Consider the following 27,138-nt stretch of genomic DNA (forward strand, 5'->3'; position numbering starts at 1 on the left):
AATCCTAATTACGTAAACACCTGAGCGTTATCGTCATGTCTGGTTGAGACTTGATCACATGATTACGTTTCCCCCAGCTGCTTACTTGCACACATCCATTACCAGCGAGCACTGGCTCTGGCAACCTTGCTAGCTGCTACTACTAGCTGCCTACTGAAGAAGAAAAACAATGCACAGAGAAAATAATGTCAAGTAGTTTCCCGCTGGCCTTACAGCTGGGCTAGCTAGTCATATTCGATTAGGACGATGAAGCATGTACATTTGTTTTTCATTTTTTAACGATTATAATATTATTTTGTTGAGTCCATTTTGTCTGCTGGAAAGTGGAAAAGACAAAGAGAAAGGGCTTTCCAATAGCTAGCTAGAATGGTTTGGGCCTAAAAAGAAGATAAGAGGTAAGCGTTTTAATCATACTGATATTATGTATTATTGTTTAAGAATCTGTTTGTAGATCAATTAATTGAGCATACTACTCTTATCCCTTTTTCAGATAGCTTGGTACCGTTAATGGCATTACAACCAAAGCTCGTTGGTATAGCTCGCTAGCTAACCGTTGGCTACTTCTAGCATTGGCTAGCTGACAGCGAACACCACATTCACCCAGTCTAGCTAGCTGCCCAGCGACAAATGGCTAGCTCTGACCGAGGGTGGACTGCGGTCTTCACCGGGTTGCAAGCCAGTTAACCTACTAGCTAGCTAAGTAGCTAACAACAAGGTGGCTCGTAAGCCTGTTTAATTTTTAACTTGGGTAGTCTAGCTGTTATCATCTTATTAGTAACTTGGAGCATAGTATAGGCTTACTATTCTGTATTTATGTATATTTTGAGTGTTCGTTTGTTGTTTCCGTGCTACGATGTATCCTGCTAGTTAACGTTGGCTAGCGAGTACCGTCATCACACTTAGTTAGATTGGTTAGCTAGCCAGCTCATACACACTACACACTGTAGTCATCTAGCTAGCTCAGCTACTTGAGTTAGTCTGGGGAAGCCAGCCTAGCTGCAGTGCTTGCCATTTCTAGAGATGCCTGCTCAACAATCATACTCTTTGTTAAAGTTATGGTCCGTAAAGAAAAAGTTAGTTGTGTATATGTTCTAACTGCCCAACCCTGTCCTGACCGATAAAATAAATATGGGATGGTTAGTCAGAGCACTTGCTAAGCAGTCTGCTGCCCACAGATCTCAAGTAAGAAGTAATTTGCTTTGATTCTGGCATAGAAGCTTAATCAATACCATCATCCCTCACGTGCTTCAGTGTTTTAGATTAAATAGCTACAGAACATTTGACAGTTGATATGTTACAATGTTATAAATGGGAAAATCATTCATAATCAAATATGCTCACTTGTTGGGTCTGGGGTAACATTTTGAATTATGCTGTGGGGGAGGGGTGGCAATATGTCAATTGTAGCTTTAGATTTAATTTATCAACCACATTTTCACAAAGGCATGGTATCCCGTGTCAGCATGGAGTTGACAGTTTAGCCTACTATATTTTCTGTCAGCGACATAAATACTTATAAGTGCAGGCAGGTTATGGCAGGAACCTATTGGTCTAGGAAGACAACCCTCCTGGAACAGCATTTACATGGGCACATTTGTGTGTATCTAAGGCCAAATATGTTTGTGCATACATGCCACTAACAAGAAAGTCCTCATTACATCCTGTTTAGGTTTAGTTTAGCGAACAGTTTCCTCTGCTGCCAAGTGCAAGTGTTCAAGTGATGATGACAGAATGTTTTGTTCTTCCGTAAGGTTGTGAGGTAGATATTATGCAATCATTGCTGAGAATGATGTTATGTTTGTAAATAGCTACCAGTGTCTCATCTGGTGTTTGTGTCCAAAGACTTGTCTTGTCTGTGGTAGACCTCAGTGAAATGGCTGTTGCCACATTTCCAGTGGATTCCTGTTTTTTGTTGTCAAATATGTCAAATATAACCATAACTCTGTTTGAGTTGTCGTGTGGTTGGTATTGTATAGCTACACAATCCAATGTATTGATCTCATTGTGAACTTAATGGTATATAAAAAAATAATAGGCTAATTGGTTATCTTCTGAATTAGACCTACAGCTTTAAATATGTTAGCTTTGGTTTGAAGGTTAATATTCATGTTTAAGAATATACCAAATGCCTACATCGAAAGAGACAACTGTATCTAACCTCTAGATATCTCTCTATATATTGTATATGTGTATGTTTCAAAGGGTGATCCATACTCGTTTAAGCAGTTTGAATAGTTCAGGTTCACATTTTTGGAATTGTGAAATTGACATGTAGGAACCTTTTCTAGTGGCAGTTGTTCCTGTTTGAAGCCATGATTTACATAATCTTTGTTCTTGTAAATGTATCTTGCTGAGAAGGCATAGGGTGGGCTAACTTATTGTGTTGCCTATGTTTTGAGTCAGGATCCCCCCTAGCTTCAGTAGAAAATAGGTGCTGTCTCTTTAAAGAACTTGCTGCTGGTTTGCTCTGTGCTGGGAGGACACAGTGGGGGAGGGAGGATGTTGACAGTGAGACGGCATCTAATTGGCTCAGAGGTCCTCCGTGTTGTGACATCACAAGGAGGAGAGGCTCAGTGGCATAAAATAACATCTCCTTTTATGGGCTGTAAATGGACTATTCCATTTGACAGAAACGGTTGATTTGCTCTACACCACTGGTCACTAGTCCTGCAGTCTTACTCTTTACACAGTTTAGGCATCTTCACGTTCTTCAAGGGCCTCTGCTACTTGGAATGGATATTGTGACACTTACAGTCCTGCTTCAGTGTTGATATGAATGGGCGTTGTACTGAATTTAGCCTGTGGTTCCTTTACCTCTATGGCTATTTGTTTCTTAGTTTCAAACTAACATTCTCAAGAGTGTCAAACCCATTGGGCTTGCATGCAGGCAACCCCCTAATACCAATTCACTCAACTACACACAATCACATACTCACAAAAGAACCTCTTCTCAACTTTACCTATTGTCCTCTGCCGGTGGCTCCCCTGCTGTTTCAAAGCTGGTATCTCCCGTGAGCAGGCACTCCCCTCCCTAAGTCAGAGTTCTCTACTATAAGGAAATGGTGTGGCGGCAGCATCGCTTCTAGACTACAGACGCCATCAACTTAGTTCAGACAACTCAGGTTTGTCCAAATTGCGTGAGATCCCGGAAGAGCCTGGCAGAACCGAAGAACACTTTGGACCCTTTGGAGTTTTTCTAAACCCCCCCCTTTTCCAATGTTTCAGTGGTTTGGGCCATGGCCTCTCAGCCTGGGTAAGAAAGCTGTAGTTGGTTGGTCTTTCTTGCCATTCCATCTGGACTATCTTTCCTCTGTTCAGTTTTAAGTTTAAATGCTACTCAAATTTGAGCGATTGATAAAGGGATAAGGATAGTGTAAAATGTCTTCACTCAAAAGATAGTTGTCTATTTTAATGGTGTGTAGATCTGTATCAGTCCCTTTCCCTGTGAAGCCTTCAGGTGTCTTACATTTAGTCACTTCATAGTCACTTAATTGACATTTAGTCACTTAATAGTCACTTAATAGTTAGGGCCTGTTTTATGGTCATCTAGACTAGCCTAGCCTTTACCTGTGTGTGACGAGGAGAAATGTCCAGTATTATGACCAGGCTAACTCGGGTACAATAGTCTTCCATGACAGAGCTTTTTCTACTCCTCAGACTTTGACCCCAGTTCACTCTGGCAGCCCTAAGGCCTCTTGTGCTGGCCATGTATGTTGACCACATCGCTGATAAAGAGATGGCAATATCTTCAAAAACAGGGTTACCAGTTGACCACTTGCCCCGTGTGAAACCAGACCTAGGTGTTCTTTGTGTTTGCTAAGACCTGAGAGCTGTCTTCTTATGTCTAGACTATTCTAGTTTCACCTAGGCCTGTTATTCTAATGGCCCATGGTGCAGTGAATGGGGTGGTCAGACTTCACACCTCAATGTTTGAGCACAGGTGCTATTGAAACCCTCAGTTTCTGATGATGTAACCCCCCCCCGCTCCCCACCACTGACCTAATAAGATCCATCGGGGCATTCAAATGGGAGGAATGAAGCAGGCCATGTTTACAATTGGAAAAAGGCAGAAGGAGATTTGTCTAAGGAAGCCACTGGGCCATTCACCCTTAATGGACTCGTTTACATCTACTGCTGCTCCTGTTCTTCACTGCGTTGTTGAAACGAGTTAGGCTGAGTATAGAGTTGGTGGCCAAATGAGAGGTAGGCTATTGATTAGTGTGTACAGGAAATGCACACTTCCCAGGCTCCGTCAATTCAGGTACTTTACTGTAAACTGTATGACTTTTTACAGGCTGTGCCAAGAAACGTGGAAATATAGGGCGTGCCAGAGTCCTCATTAATCCAGCAGCCGAGAGAAACTCAGTCTCATTGAATGGCTCCCATGTATTGTCACGGGTCATCCTTAACTACCAGGCCTAGCTTTCCTCACCGTTCCTGAGTAAGCATTGCAAATGGAGTTTTGATTTACAATTGTGAGCAAATGGATTTCTGGGCCGACCTAGACTCAGGTTATGGCTCCTGTGACTTCCTGAGGTCTGGTAAATGGAAGGCATTAGCGATTCATACAGCTCCAGTGATGACTCATTACCGGGTGTCTGAGATGAACCAGACAGCAGATGCAGCTGACAGAGAGTGACCGTGCTGCGGCTGAGACGAGCCAGGAAACCGTTTGAGTGGCCACATGTGTGCAGCCGTGTTTCGAGGCTGGACGGAGGCCCAGGCTCAAGGGTGATCATCCTCAGTCAACAGTGCTTAAGGCTTTGTTGGAGGTTGCTCTGTTTGCTACAGTGTAGACTAGAGGACTGTGTCATCAACGTATGCCTTACTCAAACTGAGGAAATGCTATTGAGATTTTAATCTTGGTTCAATTTCCGCCTATCACACAGATGTCCCGCCCCTGCCCCCCCACCCCACCCCCCAAACATAAAAATAAATGTTATAGTTCTGCTCTTATTATAAAAACTTGACATTAAGTTATTTTGTGTGCTGTTGAATAAACTGAATACCTGTTTAGTTTAGTCATCAAGTGTAATAAGCAGGTTCTAAGTGTGGACCATGTAGCAGTTTGTGTAGCTACACTTGGGAAGTTACCTTACTATCTCCAGCTCTGTTATGAGGTCAGTAAAAGTGATGTCGATAGTATTTTTGCAGGTTGACTTCAGGCACAAATCAACTGAAACCTGAATGTGTAGGCCCAAACGTAAAACATGAACACTGTGAATTTGGTCTAGGCTCAATGTTATAACTGTCTAACTTGGTGGGCTACGCTGTGTGTTAAACACTGTAATGTTATGAACCAGTTTATGACTTTGTATGGCGTTTTCTGACCTCCAGTATGACCATTGATTGATTTATGAATTCATCAAGGCTGCAGCGAGTGTATTTCTGTCCTACTGTTCTGCCAATATTTATTTTGAATTATATTAGCAATCCTTTTAAAATCGATCATAAACTGACTTGTTAGATGTTCATTTCCCCATTCACACCCATCCCTCCATAGTTTTACCCTTCTATTTATTTTGTACTTTTTTGAAGTATTATTTGGTGTATTGTCTGTGTAGACAGAAGCATTGGAAGCTACCATTTTCTCTCTCCTCCTCGCTGAGTGACTTGTCGTGTGTCTCTGTTGTTAGCAACATGAACCGTGAAGACCGGAATGTGCTCCGTTTGAAAGAAAGAGAAAGGCGAAATCAAGAAATCCAGCAGGGAGGAGAGGCCTTTCCAGCTAACTCCCCTCTCTTTCCTGAACCTTATAAAGTTGTAAGTTTATTTTGTTACCTTCATTTTTTTATTTATTTTTTTATTCTCTCGTGTTTAAGTTAATGTAACTTCCCCCCCGGAATTGATAAGACTTTTTTTTATTTTATTTTTTTGGTTTCTCCTCAAGTCTCCCATAAGGTAAATTGATGAATTGATGCTTCTTTTCAACCCTAAGAACTGCTTATCTGTTGTATCATTGTGACACACCAGACAGACAAAGACAGGGAGAGTTTGAGGTAAGTGCATTCTGAAGGGGACCAGCTGCAGATCTGTGTGCTCAGCTCAGCCATGTTGCAAGCGAGGGCAGCTCTAAAGTGACAGCCTGGGAGGAATGTCCCCAGGGCCCGGCCCTCGGTGGCCGAGCAGAGGTGTCCTGCCTCCTCTACGCCCCTTCCTGATGTCCTGTGGTCGTTCTCTACACACAGTGACCAGAGCAACATCAGACCCCAGATGGGTTTTTTTTTTTCTTTTTCTCATGACATCTGAAAAATGCCCCCAAGCTTTAAACAATCGTCCCACTTGTGTAGTTCTGGAAACCTTTTATATTAAAATAGAACGGGCACGATAAACATTGTGAACGTTTCAGAAATGACACTTTATTGGCAATGTGGATTTTCCCCGTCTTGTTTGTAATCTTAGATCTATGCACGATTACGTGAAGTAGCCAGAACTCAAAATCTCACTTGACCCTAATTATCTTGATGAAGGCAGGGAAATATATGTACTTTATAGTACTATTACTCAACTGAAACTTGAGCCTCCCAAATAGACGCTGTTTATTTTCGGGGTGGCTTTCACTTGCGAAATGTGTTTTCCTGAGAAATATGATAATTTCTGTAGTGCATAAATAGTTTATCTTCTTGCCTGCTGGGCTAACTGTCATCAACGGTAAACAGTTGGTGTAAAAACCCAGCTTCCTCCTCCACAATAATGTTGGCCACCAAGGCCCCTACTAGCCAACATAGTTATAAAGAGGATTTCAGTCTTTGCCTCGATCTAATCTTTGCCTGCTAACCTGATTTGAGCGGAGGTAAATGGCTCCTCTCTTTAGCTGGGGGGGAAGCCATCAAAGGCTGGCCTGGAATGAGTCCTGACAGGTAGGGAATGACAGAGGGGGGAGGGGGTCGGGTTGGGTTCAGAGTTCAAAAGGTGAACCCAGAGAGCTACCTGGGATGCCATCGTTTCTCTTGCCCTCACAAAGTGAAAGGTAAGCTATGCGTGAGGGCTTTGATGAAGCCAAGCATGATGGCCAGGCCCCCAAAACCCTCCCTCGCCATGTCCCCGCCGGACAGGGTCGTCATGGTGTCTTCTCTTGTCCGATCCCTGATTTTCACAGTTTGTCATTTCTAGGCTACTCGAAGAAGGCGCCTCGTGTTCATCCAGACAGATATCATATCAGCAGTAACTTGATCGCTATTTCATTTAGTTTGAGTTTTACAAAATGATCCTTGTTGTGATATAGAAATGTGAAAGAACTGTTCACAAGGGCATATCTTCTCATCTGGGCAGTAGAATGCCTCTTTGTGATAGTCTTCAGAAAGTATGTTCAGTTTTTAAGAGCACCATGCTCCAGGGCAGTCAGTTTACTTGGGCTCCTGTAAATAGCCTGACACGAGTGTTATTTAAACACAACAGCAAGTCAATATTTACATTCAATTCAGCGCAGTTTATTGCATTTAACCATACCTCTTACTCACATAATGTCCATCAGCCCTGCTCACCAGCATTAGGGCTTTGCATAGGAAATATCCACTTCATACACATTTTCACTTTTGCACCTGAAGGATTTTATTCCACAATTCCCAACTCGCGCAACCAGACTAACACACGCACACAGAGCACATGTGCAGGCCAGGAGGAGGGTTATTATGACCAAGTACATTTCCTGCCACAGATAACGACTTGTGTTTCCTCACCCCCTCAGTGTGTATCTATCTGTCAGACAGAGTGGGTTCAGGGGCCCCCTGTGAAACTGGATAGGCTCCAGTGTCTGTGGTTTAGCCCCTGTCGTGTGTGTGTGCGTGTGTGTGTGTGTGCAGCCGAATGGAGCCCCTTTAAGTGATTGATTAACCTCTTGAGTAGAGCTATGGGACCATGGCCCCTTAACTCTCACCATGCCGATGGGCCCTCACTGACCCATGGACAGTTTGAACGAGGCTATTATCTCTGCCCTGTGATCAGATTATAGGACCTCTTTTTTTCTTTTTATATACAGGAATCATTAGAAATTCCTTTCAAGTTTTATTTTAATGTCATGTCAAAAATATAGGGGCTCCGTTTTTTTCTCATGGAGAAAATGTGCTTCTTGTAATTCAGGAAGTTTATCATCTGCTTCCGGACATTTCTGTCCAGACGATACAGAACATTGGATAGCATATTTCATGCATGTTTTTTTTTTTTACAATGCATTGACTCATGTGCAATGGTGACTTAATGGTTTCTTTCTTCTCTCCATCCCCCCTCTCTCTCTCCTTTCCCCCTCTCTTCCCTTTCTCCTCCCCGTCTCCTCAGATCAGCAAAGAAGATAAACTATCCAGTCGTATCCAGAGCATGCTGGGTAACTACGACGACATGAAAGAACCAATCGGAGACACAATCCCAAAACTCAGCGGCAAACCCTCCAGCTCGTCTTCCTCGGAGGAGAAGTCGGGCCAGGCCCTGTTCGGAGAGCAACGCGGCAGCGGCGGCGGCAGCGGCCAAAGCAGCAAGTGGACGCCGGTGGGCCCCGCGGCCAGCACCTCGTCCCAGTCCCAGAGGAGGTCCGGCCTGCAGGGCAGCCAGCGAGGCGGCGGCGGCGGCGGCAGCAGCAGCCAAAGACACGAGAGGAAGTCCAGCAAGCATGGAGGCTCGGACCACTCCAAGTCGCACACTTCCAGCCCGGCCAAGGGCTCCCTGAGCTCCTCCTCCGGCCACTCGCGCTCGCTGGCCGCGGAGCACCACGGCAAGGAGCAGCGCTACCGCTCCAAGTCCCCCCGCGAGCGGGAGTCCAACTGGGACTCGCCGTCGCGCGTGCACACCTCCTTCCCCAGCGGGCAGCTCTCCAGCCAGGCCTTCCCCCCCTCGCTCATGTCCAAGCCCAGCTCCATGCTGCAGAAGCCCACGGCCTACGTACGGCCCATGGACGGCCAGGAGACGGTGGAGCCCAAGAGCTCCTCGTCAGAAGGCTACGGCGGCCAGTCTCACAGCAGCACCGTGGGGGAGATGAAGGCCAACGGCAAAGCCTCCCTCTCCAAGCTCAAGATGCCTTCTCAGCCTGTGGAGGTACAGTCAATGAGTCCAGTCATGCTTGATCTTCATGGTGTAGCGATGAGAGATCCACAAAGCAAATGATGCGATTTGTGTTATTTCTTTGCTTTTCAAGTCACGCTTTGTAAAACGGTTTGATTTGATTTTCAGGGTTCTATGTCAGGAGATGCCAATTGCGTGGATGAGATTTTAAAGGTGAGTGTTTTCAGGGAGACCGTTTTGGAAATCGACGTGATGTTTTTTTTTTTTTTTTTCGTCATTGAGGCCTTACTCAACCTCATGTTCTGTTTTTGTTTCCTCTCCCTCCTCATGCTTCAGGAAATGACTCAGTCATGGCCTCCTCCGCTGACAGCCATCCACACCCCCTGCAAGACCGAACCCTCCAAGTTTCCGTTCCCCACCAAGGTCAGTAAAACCACCACATGGACACGCCCCCCCCCCCCCCCCCAAAAAAAAAAAAAAAAGTTTGTGAGATTAATATGTGGCAACTAACACGCAACAATCTTTTGCCTCTTTCAGGACTCGCAGCACTCTAGTTTTCCTGGTGGACATAGTGAGTATCTCTCACCTTCACTCACAAACACGTTGATCTCACACAATGTCACGGGCACGGCCGACACCGTGAACGGATCCACTCATCCGTTTCTCTCCCCGTTACCTCGCCCCCCAGAGAGGCCGACCAAGTCATCGTCCAGCAGCCACCAGACCAAGGCTTGTGATGGAGACCAGGCCAAGTAAGTGACCCGTCCCGCCCCCCACCTCATCTCCATCAGCTCTGACCAACATCCCAGCCATACACTCTCTTCATACATCTCCCAGTGTGGTGTTTTGAGCGTGCGTGCGGCCTTGTTTCAGTATGCTGGAGGACGATCTGAAGCTGAGCAGCAGCGAGGACAGCGACGGCGAACAGGACTCGACCAAAAACGCCTCGAGGAACGCTTCGGCAAGGTAGACCCCCCCCCCCCCCCCCGCCGCCGCCGCGCACAATACCTCAGGTCGCATGGGGTTCAGGCTAGCTTCTTAGCCTCTACAGCCCGAGATTGGTCTTCACCTGCTCTGTGACTACAGCTCGGTGTGCACTGCGGTCCTCACCGTGTGTGTGTGTGTATGTGTGTGCGCGCGCCTCCCTCTTGTCCTCCCCGTCCAGCAACAACAGCAACAACAGCGAGGTGGCGGAGCAGTCGCGGGACGACTCGAGCAGCCACAGCGGGAGCGAGAGCAGCTCCGGCTCGGACAGCGAGAGCGAGAGCAGCTCCACGGACAGCGAGGCCAACGAGCCGCCGCGGCCCGCGTCGCCCGAGGTAATGCCGCGATAGCCTTTAGTTTTAACGTTGCGTGGCGTAGAGCGAGGTAGCAAACAGGATTAATACATGGCCTGTGACCGTGCCACCTCATCAGCGGTGTCCGATCTCCAACTCCCCTACCTGAGCGCGTCACGGGGAGGTTATCTTTACCGTCCACTAATCCCATATTGACCTGGTAACTCTAAAGACTTAGTTGAAGGTGGTTCACCCTATTCTAATCTCTCTTGTTGTCGTCCCCCCTCCCCCCGCCTCTCTCTTTCCGACCACAGCCTGAACCGCCTGTGAACAAGTGGCAGCTCGACAACTGGTTTAAGAAGGTCAAGCAGTTCTCCCCAGCCTCCCCCGTGGACAACAATGTCCCCGCCAAGTACAAGAAGGAGGGTCGCGACTCGGGCTCGGGGAGGAGCTACGGCGGCCAGGGAGGAGGCTCCAAGGAGTCCGGGGCGCCCACGCCCAGCCGCGACCTGAGGACCAGCCAGAAGACGGAAAGCGGCCGCGGGCGCCAGAAATCCCCCGCCCAGAGCGAGGGGGGCGCGGGCCAGCGGAGGACCGTGGGGAAGAAGCAGCCCAAGAAGTCGGAGAAGCCCCCCGTGGTGGAGGAGCCCAAGGGGGGGCTGAGGGTGGAGAGCGAGCCCCCTCCCGAGATCTCTCCCCACCGGCCCAAAGCCGCCACGAAGGGCCCCCGCAAACCCAACATCAAGCCCAAGCCCTCCCCGCGGCCGGCGCCCGCCGACAAGCGCAAGAGCAAGGCGCCCACCAAGGCCACCTCGCAGAAGTCCCGGGAGTTCGTCGACACGGACTCGTCCTCGTCGGACTCGGAGGAGAACGACAGCGTGCCCTCCTCGTCGCAGACACCCCGCTACACGGAGAGCATCCGCACGCCCGCGTGCGTCTTCTCGCCCATGGAGGAGGAGCTCCTGTCGCCGCTCAGCGACCCCGAGGAGCGCTACCCGCCCCGCCAGGTGCTGGTGGTGAAGATCGACCTGAGCCTGATTGGGAAAGTCCCCGGCCGCTCCTACAAGGAGCCCGAGCAGCCCAAGGCCGAGAGGGACTCCTCTCTGGACCGAGACGCCAAGGAGTTCCACAAGCAGAACCCCGAGAAGAGCTCCAAGGGCAAGAGGAAACACAAGGTTGGTGTGCCGCCTGCGCGGGCTAGCGATCATTCAATATGGCTCCCGTGGATTGGTTCGCTTGAGGGGGGCCAGCCATCAATCAGATCCCTGCTCCCTGACCTGGCTGGCTACTATGCTGATTAGATTCCATTCTCATAGGGAGTGGTTGAATTTGAGCGGAGATTGTGCGTCCCTGTTTAGATACCCAACCTTGGATTGTCTGCATTAACCCTCGTTATCTGTGGCGTTCTCTTTCTGTGGCAGAATGACGACGAGAGTGCCAAGCCAGACAGTAAGAAGTCCCGACTCGAGGACAAGCCTTCCTCTCACAAGCCCAGCAGCAAAGAGTGAGAGACTCCCCTGTTATCCTCCCGCACCTTCACCCCAGTTACCGGTCGCATGTTGAATCCAATGCTGACCATCCCGTTCTCCACGCCAGGTCAAAGAGGTCGTCGGAGAAGAAGGAGGAGCCGGCGCCGTCTCCCTCCATGTCGGGCCTCCAGAGGACTCCCAAGGCGGAGCACCCCAGCCGCAAGCGCACCGTCAGCCAGTCGTCCGCCTCGCACTCCAGCGGCGCCAGCAGCGGCAAGGAAGGGGGCGGGGGCCGCAGCAGCAGCAGCAAGAGCAGCTCCACCGCCAAGCACAGGAAGGGAGAGGACAAGCAGGGGCGCAGCGCGCGGGAGGGCAAGGTGGGTGTGGCGGCCGATTGGCGAGCCTCTTATCTCGACCTCCGGCTGGATCTCTGTCTGCCTTCCTTCCCGCAAACTCGTCACGAAACCCCACAGTCAGCGCTGGAATTGTTGACACCCCTGATACAAGATTAAAAAGGGTTACGAGTGTCACCTTTTGGAAATGTATCTTAATGTCACAGAGAGAGAATTTGAACAATCCGACAGATAATGTTTTCAGAAAAAGTACTTCAATCAAAGATTGAATTGTCTTTGGAGTGTGACATTAAGCTAAAATCCAAAAATGTTTTTTTATATCCGCTTTTGCTCATCTTTACCAGGGGTGCCAATAATTTGTGAGTTGTGTGTGTGTGTGTGTGTATGTGTATCTAAAAAATATACAAGTCTCCTATTCTCTGCCTGCAGGATAAAAGCTCCAAGGGTCCAGACAACCAGCTGGCAGTGCCCCCCCTGTTGTCCGACGGCTCCAAGTCCCTCCGGTCCAAGCTGCAGTTTGAGGACAGGTAAGAGGATCCTGCTCCAGGCCTCCACCCCACCCCCTCCAGCATGCACACAGCTGCAGCAGGGACCCCGGGCTGCCTTTGATCCCTTTCCCCTGGGGAGGGAGGGAGGGAGGCAGGGGGAGGTGGCTGAGTGTGTGCTAGAAGACAGACAAGCCAGTGTGAAGTAGAGATGATGTTCATTTCCATTTTAAAAGCTCAGCAGGGAAGCCTGCCTTTTTGGGGGGGGGGGGGGGGGGGGGTTCATGCCGAACGGCCAGGAAACCCCAGAACTGGTAGAAGGAGATTGGAGATTGAGTTTTTAGGGACTTCAGTGACGCAACTCAACTTAATAAAAAATCAAATAAAATTGCGACTTATTTTGTGAGGATAAATTAGAAAGAGACATCTAAGATGGTTCATTGAATGCTTATCTAACCAAGCCTCCTCCGCTGACTGTGTTTCAGGGTTCTGTCTGCTGACCACTACCTTCAGGAAGCCAAGAAACTGAAACACAACGCAGACGCTTTGGTGAGAGACAGCTGCAGCGCTCGGTGAAACCGAGAAAAAAAAAAAAAAATGGTTTTGCATATCTGATGGGACACGGGCCTATTTCACAGTTTTGAATAGACAGACTGTTTTTTTTTAGAATGTCACGACTCGCATTCGTTGAGGTGTTATAAGGACACGGTGTGTTAGTACAGAGGTCCAGTGTCGTTCCTGGTCCGCGGCTTATGAAATTGTTTCATGGGTTCCCTGACAGTAAAAGCCGCTAGCTAGAGGAGCTACCGTGTAATAGTTTGCCCTGACAGCCTTGATGAAACATTGATATCAGGTAACCACCGGTACTCTTGGAGTGTAAGAGCTTCGGGTCAGCCTAGCAGGCTGTTGTCTCACTGTGTGCGCGCGTGTCGGTCTGCAGCTGGACCGGTTCGAGAAGGCTGTGTACTACCTGGACGCCGTGGTGTCGTTCATCGAGTGCGGGAACGCGCTGGAGAAGAGCGCCCAGGAGGCCAAGTCTCCCTTCCCCATGTACGCCGAGACAGTGGAGCTCATCAAGTAAGGAGCCCCGCGCCTGGCAGCCAGTCCTCCCAACGACGCCAAAACACACAGCCACGGAGCCCTTCCCCCTTCTCGCGGCCTAGCTCCTCCCACTGACCGAGCGCCATATGCTTATGCCTGTTACCCGCCTTGAATGAACTTGGTGTTTTATCCACCAAGGCTGTGTGTGTGTGTGTGGGCTGAGGTGAAAATGACGGGTGTTTTTGCCCAGGTACACTATGAAGTTGAAGAGCTACATGGCTCCAGACGCTACGTCGGCAGACAAGAGGCTCGCCGTGCTCTGGTACGTGCCTTTCAGAAACCTCGACCCCCTCCTGGCTGTCCTGCGCACGGTCCTGACTGTCACTGAAAGCTGATGAACCATCAGTAGTATCACTCTGTCAGTCCCTACTAATGCCCTCCCTCCCTCCCACACACAGCCTGCGGTGCCAGTCCCTCCTCTACTTGCGACTGTTCAAGCTGAGGAAGGAAAGTGCTCTGAAGTATTCCAAAACTCTCACAGACCACCTCAAGGTAAGACATTTGACCACGTGACCAGCCGGGATATCGCATTGAATATGCTTCGTACTATTCTGCTTTATACTTTTGAATTATTATTATTATTATGGCTTTGAACTTTCAACTCCTTGTCGCTTCACTTTGTGTGTTTCTAGAATTCCTTAAGCAACACTCAAGCCCCCTCTCCTGGATTGGGGAAGTAAGTTGACTCCCATTCGATGCCAGATTTGAAACTGTCAACACCAAACTCTCAAACATTAAAATGAATATGAACCCCTTGTTCCCTCCCCCCCCTCAGTAAAGCGGCAGGGATGCCCTCCCCGGTCTCGCCCAAGCTGTCTCCAGGCAACGCCGGTGGCTACTCGTCGGGCTCCAGCAGCGCCAGCGGCAGCTCGTCCGTCACCATCCCTCAGAGGATCCACCAGATGGCCGCCAGCTACGTCCAGGTCACCTCCAACTTCCTGTTTGCCACGGACGTGTGGGACCAGGCCGAGCAGCTCGCCAAGGAGCAGAGAGGTAAGCGCTCGTTGGCACTCGACCCGTCAGGTCGGTCCTCGCCTCCCGGGCAGGGGGCAGTCTGATGAGCAGGTCAGGTCGGGGTCTCTTCTCCACCTCTCGAAATCTCTCGACGGCGTTTTGAACTTTGACGCCGTCTGTTTTCTCCTCAGAGTTCTTTGTGGAGCTGGACAAGGCGATGGGGCCGCTCATCTTCAACACCAGCAGTATGAGCGAACTGGTGCGCTTCACACGCCAGGGCCTCCACTGGCTGAGGCTGGACGCCAAGCTCATTCCCTAGAACACGGACCATTTTACTTGCCTCAGAACACACACACACGCAAAGACGCACGCCGTCCACCCGCGCTGGCTCTCCATGCACATGAACTTATCTGCCTCAAACATATCTCTTACACTGTGTCCATTTTCTACACCAGCTTGCCAAGAACACTCAGCAATTTGGAGCATTTTACACCCATGACAGGCCACCATAGGAGAAGCTCGACTGCAGAGAAGTGTCGACACACTATATCCACTATCAACGCTTGCCTCTCTCATATCCTAACGTTGTGTAACGAAAGCCATGTTACAACTTGGCGAGCAGCCGTCGCGGAATTATTATTTTTTTTTAAACACTAAATGTTGTTTTGTTTTTTTAGGCTATAAGCACATTTTTGCATAATTTGGCTTTTTAAATGAATTGTTTTGTTTTACCAAAGTACCTCCCTCAGACCAAAGGTGCTTTAAAACTAAGGTTTTACTCTTATCTGGTTTGTGCCTTGTATTTGATCTACAGGAAACAAGAATATGTACCATATGTCAAGATGCAGAGTCGGCAATGTCGGAGAGGGATTTTATGTTTTGCCAAAACACTTATGTCGTTGGCAGAAGTAGCAATTTTACGCTTTCAAACACAACTTGGCTGTGAGATCGGTTTTGGGGCGGCACATGGCCATGTCCCTGTCTACCTACCTTATGTCTGGACAGTGCCTGCTTAACGTGTCTGAGTGCGTTCGCTTGCCCGCGGTGGTGTCGGCCTGTTTCCACGTGGCTGTTTGAATTAGTCCTAGATTCCAAGAGATACCTTTTTGAACGTGTCCTTAAACTGACGCACCGCAAGGCTTTTGTTTCCGTCAGTAAGTTCTTCCTCCGTATCACGCGTCGTTGTGCAGATGTCGACCTCACACGGACTTCCGATGCGAGCCCTCAGAGATTGGTCATGTTCAAACATGGTGACATTGTTCGTTTTTGATCCTTGAGAGTCTAGGGGAGAAGTGGTAGGGTGGTTTGGAGTGTGTTTCCAAGGAGCTGCAGGTGCTCCTTGCTATAGCAAATCTTTAATCGCCGCCGCAGTTCCAGAGAAGACGCACCGAGAAGAACATGCATACCCGTGAATCGAAGGCAAATGTACTCGCTTTCGAAAAGGACAACTTTAAGTGATGGTGCTCGCTAGCCATATGTTTTATTGCAGTGTTGTAGCCCACAAGTGTTCTGTTCCAGTATGACTGGCACACGGCCCCCATGAACTCCTCGCCTTGGGTCCAGATCCCTTGTTCACATACGCTTGGTTCTGATCATCAGTACTCAGAACATTCCATGTCCATATCCTTTGTGAAGATGGAGCGTGGTCCAGGATGTTGGTGGAAACGAGACAGAAATGGGGCCAGATTTAAACAGCCAACAGATTTTATTTATGTACGCAGCAGTGGTTCTGTCAAAGTTTCAGACTACTAGGTTTCAAGCAGGGTTGAATGAAGAATGAGATGATCTATTGGGGGGAAATGTCCTATTTAAAATGTCCCAACACGGTTCACTGGTTCTTTACCTAGCATTACAGTTGTGTATGACAGAACTATAAAAGAAATGTCACCCATGATCTCTATTTATGGTACCAGTTAGAAGAGGGGTATCGGTGTTAGTCACTGTTGCATTGAACTAACCTAGCATGAACATTTTAGTCTTGTTTTTTTTTTGTTTTTTTTGGCATCAAGGCAAAGTGGACATGAGATTTGTGAACAGACGACGTGATGACTTGACACAGGCAGGGTTACTCTGATGCACGAGGTGGTGTTGAAGCGAGGGTTGGGATTGTGTGCTGACGTTTTTTCTTCTTTTCTTCATTGAGCCCTCTTGCTTCAATATACATACACATGCTGGAAACAATAGTAACTTTTCATTATCGGCTCCCTGGTCTTTCTTTTGGGGGAAAACTGTTATTCTCTCAACTCGACAAGTGAAAGAGAAATTCATTTTTTTAATCTATGCAGGATTACAGAAAAATCACAATATGTTCCATGGGGTGGTAGTTAACTGTCTCGTCAGTCACAAACCTGTTTTGTTTGACACAACTGTCCAATGCCTTTGGGGCTTTTTTGCAAGTCATCCTTGTCTACTGGTTTAGTGTGTGTAAATATAGCAAAGTTTTTATAACCAAACACGGATGGCTTAAGCAGCCATTTTATACCTTAAGCTGGAGGCCACTTTTCTTGTTGATGTTCCTCTGGGTGTGCATTTGTGTACGCTCTCCAATGTCTTCATACACTGGTACACTTTTTGTATGTACAAGTTCGAGGCTTGTGTTCTGTATAGTCAGATGTGTACAGGATTACTCTTTTAGGATTCTTTTGACGTTTACTCTTAATTTATTTTACTGCCCCTTTTTTATTTTATTTGAATTTTTATCTTTTTGCTGAATATCATTTTATGGATTTGGATGACATTGTATAGGTTGTTCACAGGATTTCAGTGTATTAATGTTGAGATAAATTCAAACTTGAAAGAATCCAGGGTAAGATAACATTTTCTGACATTCAATAGAAAGAAGTAACACTTGCATGTCTATTTAAATACAAATGTGTAAAAATTGTATATAGAACATTTCTCTTTGGATGAATTTGTACAACAGGTTAACATTTTTATTGAGAATTTAAGTTGTAAATACGATGTGAGATATATGCACATTTTTTTTTCTTCCAAAATGTTTTAGATGACACCAGAGTCTCTGAACACTGTATATCAAACATGTTTATCAATCATTTTGTAACTGTATTTTATGCCTTTTTATTCTGCTTCAAAATACTGTCTATCGTTGTCGCCATCATAATCAATGTCTATAGATCCAAGTGCTACTATTGTTGTCTTTGTATTTGATACGGAGATATGTTAATTCATGAAATGGTATCTTGTTTGATCAACATGAGTGGATGGATGTTGGGAGTGAGATGTATACAGTGAACACATCATCATAGTCCGTGCGAAAGAGCTCTATCCCTTTTTGAAATTTGATCTGAGAACTCTTTTGAATCAGAGGTATTTCTGTAAATTAAAAGGTTGTAGAAGTTTATACAGTATGTTGTACTTTTTACTGTCTCAGAGGAGACCATCAGCATACAAAGTACAATAATTTAAATTGGGTTAGTTTTAGGATTCCGATGATAGAGATATATATTATGGATGCAATATTAAGTAAAGGTACTCTTGAGTTTGTTATTCAAACTTGGGATTACATGTAATTTAAAACATTCTTGTGAAGTGAGTATTACTTGTTACTAATGGGATTTCTGAGTCTGTCCTGAATATTCTTTGTATTTTGCCGTATTGAGAATAAAATATATATGGTTATGTTTAATTGAGCTGTCCTGTTTTTATTATGCCTACACCACATATTAAACTCACTGGTTGTCTTCATTCTGAAGGCTATGGGTAAAGTAAGATGGAATTGTTCACAGTGAAGTATTCAAACCAAGCAGGCGTTACAACGAGGCTCTCACCATCCCTGGTCAGGTACATTGGAATAAGTAGGGCTAGAACTTGCTGCCCTCTTGTGGACATGTCATGTCATAAAAACTTGGGCAGCCTTTCAGGAGAGTTTCTGCCCTTGCGTTTCAGACTGATGCTGCAAGTGTGTGAGCAACTGTATTTAGACCACCAAAATACAAAAGTTCAACACAAAATAGTATGTACTCACTAACGACCAAAAATAATTTTTCTCGCCGTCAGTATTGTGTGCATCGGTATGCTTTTCCTTGAAATAGCAATACAAAAGTATTGGTAGAGTTTGTATTTTGGAGTTTGAGTTTGATCTAGCGTGCAAATACTCTTAGAAATTATAAAAGAGTTTCAATCCACGTTGCCCTGCTTTAAGGACATTTACCCTTATACAGCAAAAGAGTGTCACCTTCCCCCTATTATTTGTAATTCCCGGCAGGAACATGAAAATGCAATGTTAGCCTCTCTTATCACTAGAGCTGTGACATGCAGTGTTAAGAAAGCTCCGCCTACTTATCGGTGCATTGGCTGGGCTGGTGTTGCGTTACCTTTCAGAATCCCCTTTCCTCCCGAGCCAAGGTACCCAGAAGTGAAAGGTTACGCTGTTGCTTGTGTGTATTTTTCTAAAATAACAATGGTTATAATGAAGTTTTATTTTACATAGTTACATCGATATGATACAGCGTCTTATTTTAAGACGAAAACACACCTAAGCAATCCAAGGAGTTCCCTGACAGCTACCAGGAGAAGGAAGCCAGGTAGGCTTTGTAGACTTTGGCAGGTGCATTAGTATCGCTTAACAATACAGTTTCGGTTGTCAACGGTTTGTAGGGGGGTGGCGTTTATTTTGCTTTAAAAACAATTAAATCAGTTATGCATTTTTTCGGTCAAGTGTTATTATTATATGCAGTGTTATTAAAGGCAAAAATATTATGAAAGATGTTTTCTTAAATTTGTTTTCACTGTAAAGATGAGAATTAGTGCCCACATTTTGTATGTGGTCGCTGTAGGCTATACATTGTGTGTTGCCAGCATCAATGAACTCATTCACTAAATTAAATAATCCCAATAATATTGTCTAGCTGTGTTAACATTAAATATCTTTAATTCCTTAATTCTTTATAGCCATATAATCGGGTATGTAGACTATGTGCTTGTGGTAAATTAACCTATAAAGTATTGTGCCAAGGACAGTTTCTCACCTGTCAGGAACATGAACACAACGATGTCTTGATGGATGGTTATGCACGCGCCTAGAACTCATTATTAATTGCTAATCCAGATTGCAGATATTAAAAAGCATACGTGATCATGTGAGTGCTTATTTAGAATGTGCAATTGGGTGGGAATACAGTAGCCTATGTGCGATGTTTCTCTTTTGCATGTCCTGTCGCAGTTTTAGAGACATTTATGAAGGAGTGTCACATTAGAGATGATTGAATAATGCAGCGGGGCCCTTTCAGGCTAATGACTTCAGTATGTTTAATTTAAAGTGGGAATAAAAACGACACCATTGTCCTGTGTTGTTTTGGGGGAAACCAGACACTGGAGTTTTGTCCCATAGCTGAAACTGAATCACTCATGCAGCGCGAGGACACTACCTTCCCTGTCCTCTCTGGCAGTCAGCACTGGCCAGGCTACTGTCCTGCACCCACAGGTCTGCCACAGAGTGTTTGGACACACACACACAATACAAACACACACACAAACACACAGAAATGTCGCACACATATTTTAGCATTCTAGTCTCTATAAAAGTCTTATTACAATGCATAAGCTCAGTATTTAGCCAAAGTCCTATCCAAGAATCTAATGCGCTTATTCCAAGCAGATTTTAGGTTCCTCTGTGCTACCTCACATGTTCATTATCTTGGGGCATCACATGGGGCCATCTACTAAGACCAGGAAGTGATTTTATACCCTAGGGTGTTCTGGGCTCTGACGGTACTTTGGTTATACGCTAACATTTGAAGTAAATGATTGAGAGAGAACCAGTTGACATTGATCATGACACTGGACTCAGAGGTAACATCACAGGTATGTCGTTAGGCAGATCCTGTGTTGAGCACACGTGTGTATGCTCATGTTTGAATCCCCGTTAATCCTCTCATTCCGGAACAAAGGGGAGAGGGGTCACGATAGAGAAGTCAAAAATGAGAGTCGAGTGGGTTCATGTAAACCGATGCCGGATTATGAAATCTGAACCTTCTGGCTGGCCTAAAATTAATCAAGCCTCGGCAGTGGTTAACAATAGGGACTGCTGTGACGGAGTTGATCTGAGTGATGGATGTGTTTGACATGAAGGCTGGCCTGTTGTTTGAATATGGAAAACGACTCTGGTTCACTCTCGGGGTTTATGGCTGTGTTTGTGTTGGTGAAAGGAATTGGTTTGTGATGTGTGTGCGGTGTGGTGTGTCGTGACTTACTGGTTTGGCTACAAACAGTTAAAGGTGTGGGGAAGGTGCCTCTGCAGGTTTATGAAAGGGAGTAGGCATCTAATTCTGGTAACATCCAGATGCTCCTTTCAAGGGATTCATATATTTACATTTTAATCATTTAGCAGACACCCTTATCCAGAGCTAGGGTGAAGTGCCTCGCCCAAGGACACAACGTCATTTGGCACAGCAGGGAATCGATCTGACAACCTTCTGATTACCAGCCTGACTCCCTCATCGCTCAGCCATCTGACTTCTTATATCATGACATCTGATATATGTTTCATGACCTTCACCTGCATTTGCAGTACGGGTCAGCTGAGATGTTGTGTCTTATGTTGTTTTGTATCTGGTCTGTTCTGGTCTGTGTGTTGCTGTTTAGAGGGGAACACCCTGGACGGAACTGTTGTCCAACAAGGAGGAAACGATCGGGTTATAAGAAAGGTCACACCTCTTAGGAGTGGCAGGTTAGGTGAGTTCCTGGAAAGAGTCGGAAAATACTGAGTGGGCAGGTGAAGTTTTCTCCGAATGGATCACGTGGTCGTCAGATCTTGTGACATAGAAAAGAAACGGTCAAATTCGGAATGAAGGGGTGTATTTGGGATCCCGGAATTTGAAATGTGCAATAGTTGAGGCCCGCTGGAGGATTCCGGAATGCCTGACATTCCATAGCAGCTTGGCAGTGTGCATTATGGATACTCATAGTTGTGAATGGACATATACCAACGTCTACAGCAATCTCAGAATGCACCGTGCTCTTTGAGAACAAACACACACACATACATCCTCACTGACTCCTTTCCTCACCTTTGATCTCATTTCCTCTTTGCAGACCCTCTGTCCGGAGTACCTCCATTGTATCTAGACTTGGCAATCGCTCAGAGGCTGTGTGTAGCTGTCGGTCCCCCTGCCTTTTGTGTATTTCCATAGAAAGGTCTCTCAGGCCTCTTGTCGAACATATGGACATGGAGGGAAGAAAAGGCCCTGTCAGGGTTATCTTTCACGGCCCCAGGCCCACAATACAGGGCCCTGGGCATGGGCTGAGTCTTCGAGAACATGGTCATGAGATTGTTCTGTCTCATCTGTTTGGAGCCCGCCCATGCTATTGTGTGACCCTACAGGACCGTTCATCATGTGAACAGTTGGGCGTCATGTGACATGTGTCATGTCCAAAGGGTTTGACTATAGAGTAAATCAATTCCTCTTTTTTCCCCCCTCAGTTTTCACATAGATCGAACATGACCGGATTGGAGAAAGCGAGACCCTAACCCATGCCGTAGGCCTATTCACAGGCATGGAAAGCTTGGGTTTCATAAATGCCGTTGAACTAGCAAGATAGCGATTGACTTCCTCCAGAACAAGTGAGGAGTCAAGCAGGACCAGCCAAGAGATATCGGCTAAACTTTTAAATGCCCTCAACTTGGGCGCCCGATCTTTTGCCTGCTTCCATAACAAGGATTTTGCTCCAGGAACACAGACTGGGGAGGAAAAAGGAACTGGACATTGTTGCTTTTTCACGGAGCCTTGACTACAAAGACCCTGTCTCAGCCTTTGTCATTTCAGGAGAGTCATGGTGTGTGAGGCTGGGCTCTGTACTGTACTTCCCTCCAGGCTGCCAGCAGGCCATCGTGGGTAGCTAGAGTTTCACGGGCCCTGATGAAAAGGTGTTCCGTGAAGGCCTGTCAGCTAGACCTTATGTAGGCCAGGCTGAGGTAACATGGCTGTCATATTAACTCATAAAGGAGGCCTTTACAGTCGGCTGACATGAGGGGAGGTGTAAGCGGCGGCAGGGTTTCACCCAGGGTGTTTGGTCTTGTGCCGCCAGCGCTCCAAGCAGTTCTGACTGGAGCTGTTCGCGGCACTGCTACTGGTCTCCACGCTCGCTAGCCTGCTCCCGTGTTAGCCTTAAACCTTTTTCCTGACAGTTACGGTTATTTTAATTTCCCGGTGTTCTGTTCTTAACCCTCCAGTTCTTTCTTCCTCCTTTCCCCTCCTCCAAATGCTTTTCCTAACCTCATTCCACTCCCTTTTTTTTTTGCCTTTTTTGGACTCTCTGTTTCCCCTTTTCAATCTCTCTGTCCTACGTTTATTTCCTCCTCTCCCCTCTTATATCTATGTCATGCCAGTCCAGGTTACAAAGTTCAGAGAGTATTACGTTGTGGCAAATCCGCAGAGCCAAGCAGGGTGAAGTTTAATCTCTTTGTGTGTTTGGTTTCACAGCCCCCAAACCCCCCCCCCCCCACGCCCCTCTCTGCTCTGCTCTGAGGGAGAGAGAGAGAGAACCTGCTCTAAAAGGTGCCCTTTGTGACCACCCCGACATTAGCCATGCCAGCGAGCGGCAGCACAATGGAGATTACAAATCGCTTGACTCCTCACAATGATGATGATTATATGATTTTCTAAAGGAGCCATTTCAAGTTTCCGAGGAGAGCTCCACCAGGTGACGGTTGTGCGGAGGAGCAGACGTCGTACAGTATCGAGTATCAGGCGGGCGGGAGTAGTTACGAGGACACGTGTGGTTCTTTGTCTCGTCTTCCGATTCTAGGGTGGTGTGGCTCTGTTCTGTAGCGAGGGTGAGAGGAAGAGGGAGAGCAGGGAGAGGGAGAAAGCGAGGGAGGGAGGAGGTAAGCACTGAGGGTAACAGCAGCTCACCGAGAACTCCAGAATCCCTGCTTAGTCCTGATCATTGCCCCGTGACCAATGGACAACTTTTACAGACCTCTCGTAACTTTAAACTGAGACAGCGTAGGAAGAACGGCAACGCTGTCTCGAAATGTTTGAGGACTGGTAAGACCTGACACAGAGAATTATTTATGATGATTTAACACAAGCAACAGTGCAATTAGAGTGCCATACAATTATTATTATTATTATTATATGAGGTCAGGAATGACGCACACCAGTGTTCACATAATCTCAATGAAAGCCACCTTAGTGTCAAAAGGGAAGTAACCTACATTCGGCCCGTTTTTCCCAGAAGCCTCTCTGTCAGCGGTGTTGTTTTGCAATTCAAATATGTTGCAAGAGCAGGCAAATGTTCCCCACAGAGGCCTTGCTGTTGCCCCAACACAAAGCCTGGGCCAAAGTGTCCGGTTCCCTGTCTGTCCTTTCATGTTGGTCAAAAGCACATCGTATATTATGGCGTGGATTCTAGTTTCCGAGCAGATGGGCCTTTTCACTGTTGCGCAGGTAACATGGTCCAGGGTGTCTCCGTGGGCCAGACATGATGTCAGCGTGCGTGTCTTCCACAGAGGTTGGTGACTTTGTGAATCTCGCTGCCGAAAGGCTTTCCCACCAGGGAGCATGAGGTCATGGAGCGACGTGTTGAACTGAAGTGGGGCGAAAGGTGGATCTCTTCACAGGTTGTCCGTGATAAGAATGTGGACCTTGCAGGGTCATTCGTCTATTGAGATCTTCCTTACGAGTCGTGAGGAATTTTGGCCACTGCCATTGAAAGCAGAGACGTATAAATGCATTGTGTGTCATAGTTTGCCAAGAGTAGAGACATTATGTCATAAAGACAATGTTAGGATGAATATAATCATATTACCCGTCATTTAGTTGGTTTTATGTGAGCGTAAAGCGAAGGTGGGGAGACGAAGGGGGTTGAGAGTCATCAGGTTCGTAGGTGGTGCTTATTGTGTGGTATGTTCCGATAAACTCCCATTTGTTTCTTTGTGCGCCCAAAAGCGCAATGGCATCGTCGACCCCTGCCAGCCTTACATTGGCACCCGCTCATCTGGCACTTAACATACTTAATTTGCCCAGTGAAAAGACTTGAAACCTTGCATAACGCGTATTATAATATAAATACGTAGACAAACTTTGTCCTTCTGACACAATCAAGCCCTGCGAGATAAGCAAGGATCGGTGTATTGTAGTGGAAGAGACGAACGCCTTGTTTTAGCCAGGAGAGGTGAACATAGGGAGAGGTGAATAACTGAAGCCCAAGCCAAGCCGGTGTTTGTATTCCCATCTCCTGGTGGAGATAAGATGGCTGACAGAACCACATGACATAACACAGAATGTGCTAGTCTTGTTTGCCCGCCCTGTTTGCCTGCGTACCTACCTGCTTATCTCACGCATTCCTACCCGCATATAATTGCCAGCACTGTTAAGAGTGCCATGCAGTCATGAAATGCCACCTGACACTCTGACAAAGATCGCCATGCCAACCGGAGGCTGTCACCATTTTCCTATGGGACACACACACACACACACACACAGCCTGATCTTGTACATCACATTGTGTACGTTGGGCTATCTTGTACATCACATTGTGTACGTTGGGCTCCTCTATCTCTACAAAGTGCAACATGTTGCATAACCTTCCCTTAACTTTACTTAAAGATCCTTATCCTGACGTTTTCGAATAGACCACTTGAGATAAGGACATGGTAGTGTGAATACAGGTCGTTGGAAATAGACCAATCCATGACCTTGATACACCAAATCATTATTATATATATTATATATATATATATATATATATATATATATATATATATATATATATATATATATATATATATATATATATTCTGGGCCCACTCCAATCTCCTGGGCCCACTCCAATCTCTGCACTGACAATGGAACTGTGAAAACCTATTATACACAATCTATTATGCTTTATGTCATTTTGACAAGGTATGATAGCACACTGAAATTAAGCCTCTCCCTTATTAGTTGGATCCCACAAAGCCCACATTCAGAGATATAGTTGTAAAGATATAGTCTGACAGATGGGTTTGTTCGTGTGAGCTAACTTTCCAATTGACTTGTTACAATAGCTCTATGTCTGTACAACAGTGAAATGTCCCTCCATGAACAGTTGCTGACCACTCAGATGCACAGTGTAAGTCCTTGGCTGGGGCAGGCACAGTTCAGGACAATGCCAGTGTACTCTGTGGGGCCCACAAACAGGGGATTGCCTGGTGTTCTCTAGGGCACTCTACCGAGAGACTGCTACCAAGCTAGCTAGCAATGGGGAGAGGACTGGCTGCTTTGAGGTCCTTTAACTTTTGTTCCGAAGGCCACATTATTGACTAGAGGCAGCCATATAAGACACAAGTCTCCGAATAATTGTTCATGTGTGTCCAGGTGTATGGGGTCCCCTATCTCTCCAGAGCGACAACCAGACAGAGACTGCAAGACAGAAAGATAGCCTAGCATATTCAAAGCCAGCCAGGAAAGCAGTAGCCATGAAAGATATTGCAAAAGCATTCAAAGGCGAATGTGGAAAAGGCCTACATCAGCCTCCTCTTAGGAAGTGGGTCAATTGTTTTCTGTTGTTTGTCCAGCACATCCTGTGGTGCTTTCTCTCCTTTCACACATTCCACGGTGCGCTTTCTCACGGAGACTGCCTGTGTCGCCCTGCCGTGTTGCATAAGGTGACTCTTCTACAGTGCATATGGATGGATGTTGTCAGGACTTTAGCCTGAAGAAGGAACCTGACCTTGAAGGCCAGGTTTGGGTCTTGTTAAAATGAGAACATTGAGCTGGTGTGGAAGATACTGTCGTTCCTCAGGTGGATATGTGCCCTACTGAATTGGCCCATTTGGAGCATGCAGACTCACGGAGCCAGAGAATGGCATAGCTAGTTTGTGACCCAGAATAAACACACAGAATATGGCCTGCAGCGTAGTATATATTGTCTGTGTAGAGTTCAGAGATATCTATTGTAACCCCAAAGTCTTTGGTGTATCATATATCTGTGGTTTGGCCCCTGGGGGGTCCTAGACCCAAAAGTAATTGTTTCTCTGGGACAGCTTGAGAGTAATAAGATGTTCATTAAGTGTGGAGAAGCCTTTTCGCGTTTCAGTCTCATGTTCTGGGTCATGATGCTCGCTAGGTTAATGTTTGACCTGTGCTAGCCCTGACAGTATCTCAGTGCTTGACTGGGGTTTTTTAATAGTTCAGAGTGTTCCAAAATGACTCTTGTGTTTCCAATAAGTTAAATATCAACCGGTGCCTGACTATCTGTGTTTTTGGAAAGGGCTTTACTACACAAAAGTAGTTTAGAATTGTTTTATCAGGTTTTATCTAGGTGAAATGGAGTTGTCAATTTGTTTCTGGTGGTCAACCACTGGCTGGTTGGTAACTGCGTATCATCATCCTCTTCAGGTACAATTGGGTCATGTCGACTTTTCACGGTCACCCAGGGATTGTAGACATTGGTCTGAATACTGCATGGTCACATTTCTCTTCCCAGCTCCTTTCTTTGTCTGTGCGCAAACACTTTCCCCCTTCCACCTTTTCAAAAAGCCTTTCCTCAACGTTTGTTTGAT

The 27,138-nt window shown here is 46.6% G+C and overlaps 2 protein-coding genes across 9 annotated transcripts in view; both read left to right on the forward strand.

The window, feature by feature from the left end:
* The first annotated feature begins 76 nt into the window (after window positions 1-76).
* aff4 (AF4/FMR2 family, member 4) lies at window positions 77-18,276 on the forward strand. 5 transcript variants are annotated; one of them, XM_084697707.1, is made up of 20 exons: window positions 77-395; window positions 5,637-5,763; window positions 8,275-9,024; window positions 9,160-9,204; window positions 9,328-9,414; window positions 9,529-9,562; window positions 9,680-9,743; window positions 9,865-9,957; window positions 10,157-10,310; window positions 10,583-11,443; window positions 11,690-11,772; window positions 11,865-12,114; window positions 12,520-12,617; window positions 13,061-13,124; window positions 13,516-13,652; window positions 13,867-13,938; window positions 14,075-14,168; window positions 14,309-14,352; window positions 14,452-14,669; window positions 14,822-18,276. In XM_084697707.1, the coding sequence occupies exons 2-20, from the start codon at window positions 5,641-5,643 to the stop codon at window positions 14,947-14,949; spliced, it is 3,399 nt and encodes a 1,132-aa protein (XP_084553833.1). In that variant the 5' UTR covers window positions 77-395; window positions 5,637-5,640; the 3' UTR covers window positions 14,950-18,276. The 5 variants fall into 5 exon arrangements, with proteins under 5 accessions (XP_084553833.1, XP_084553834.1, XP_084553832.1 ...); XM_084697706.1 differs by lacking the exon at window positions 77-395 and adding an exon at window positions 3,166-3,253; XM_084697708.1 differs by lacking the exon at window positions 5,637-5,763 and having other exon boundaries at window positions 78-395.
* A 718-nt stretch (window positions 18,277-18,994) lies between these two features.
* Window positions 18,995-27,138, forward strand: part of shroom1 (shroom family member 1) — a 21,901-nt gene continuing 13,757 nt past the window's right edge. For all 4 annotated transcript variants that reach the window (XR_014755119.1, XM_084697715.1, XM_084697716.1 and 1 more), the window contains exon 1: window positions 18,995-19,174. The gene's annotated coding sequence lies outside the window, so the exon portion shown is untranslated. The remainder of the gene's footprint in view (window positions 19,175-27,138) is intronic.

This window comes from Hypomesus nipponensis, chromosome 5, assembly GCF_054491055.1.
Source record: "Hypomesus nipponensis isolate SF chromosome 5, ASM5449105v1, whole genome shotgun sequence".
Lineage (NCBI taxonomy): Eukaryota > Metazoa > Chordata > Actinopteri > Osmeriformes > Osmeridae > Hypomesus > Hypomesus nipponensis.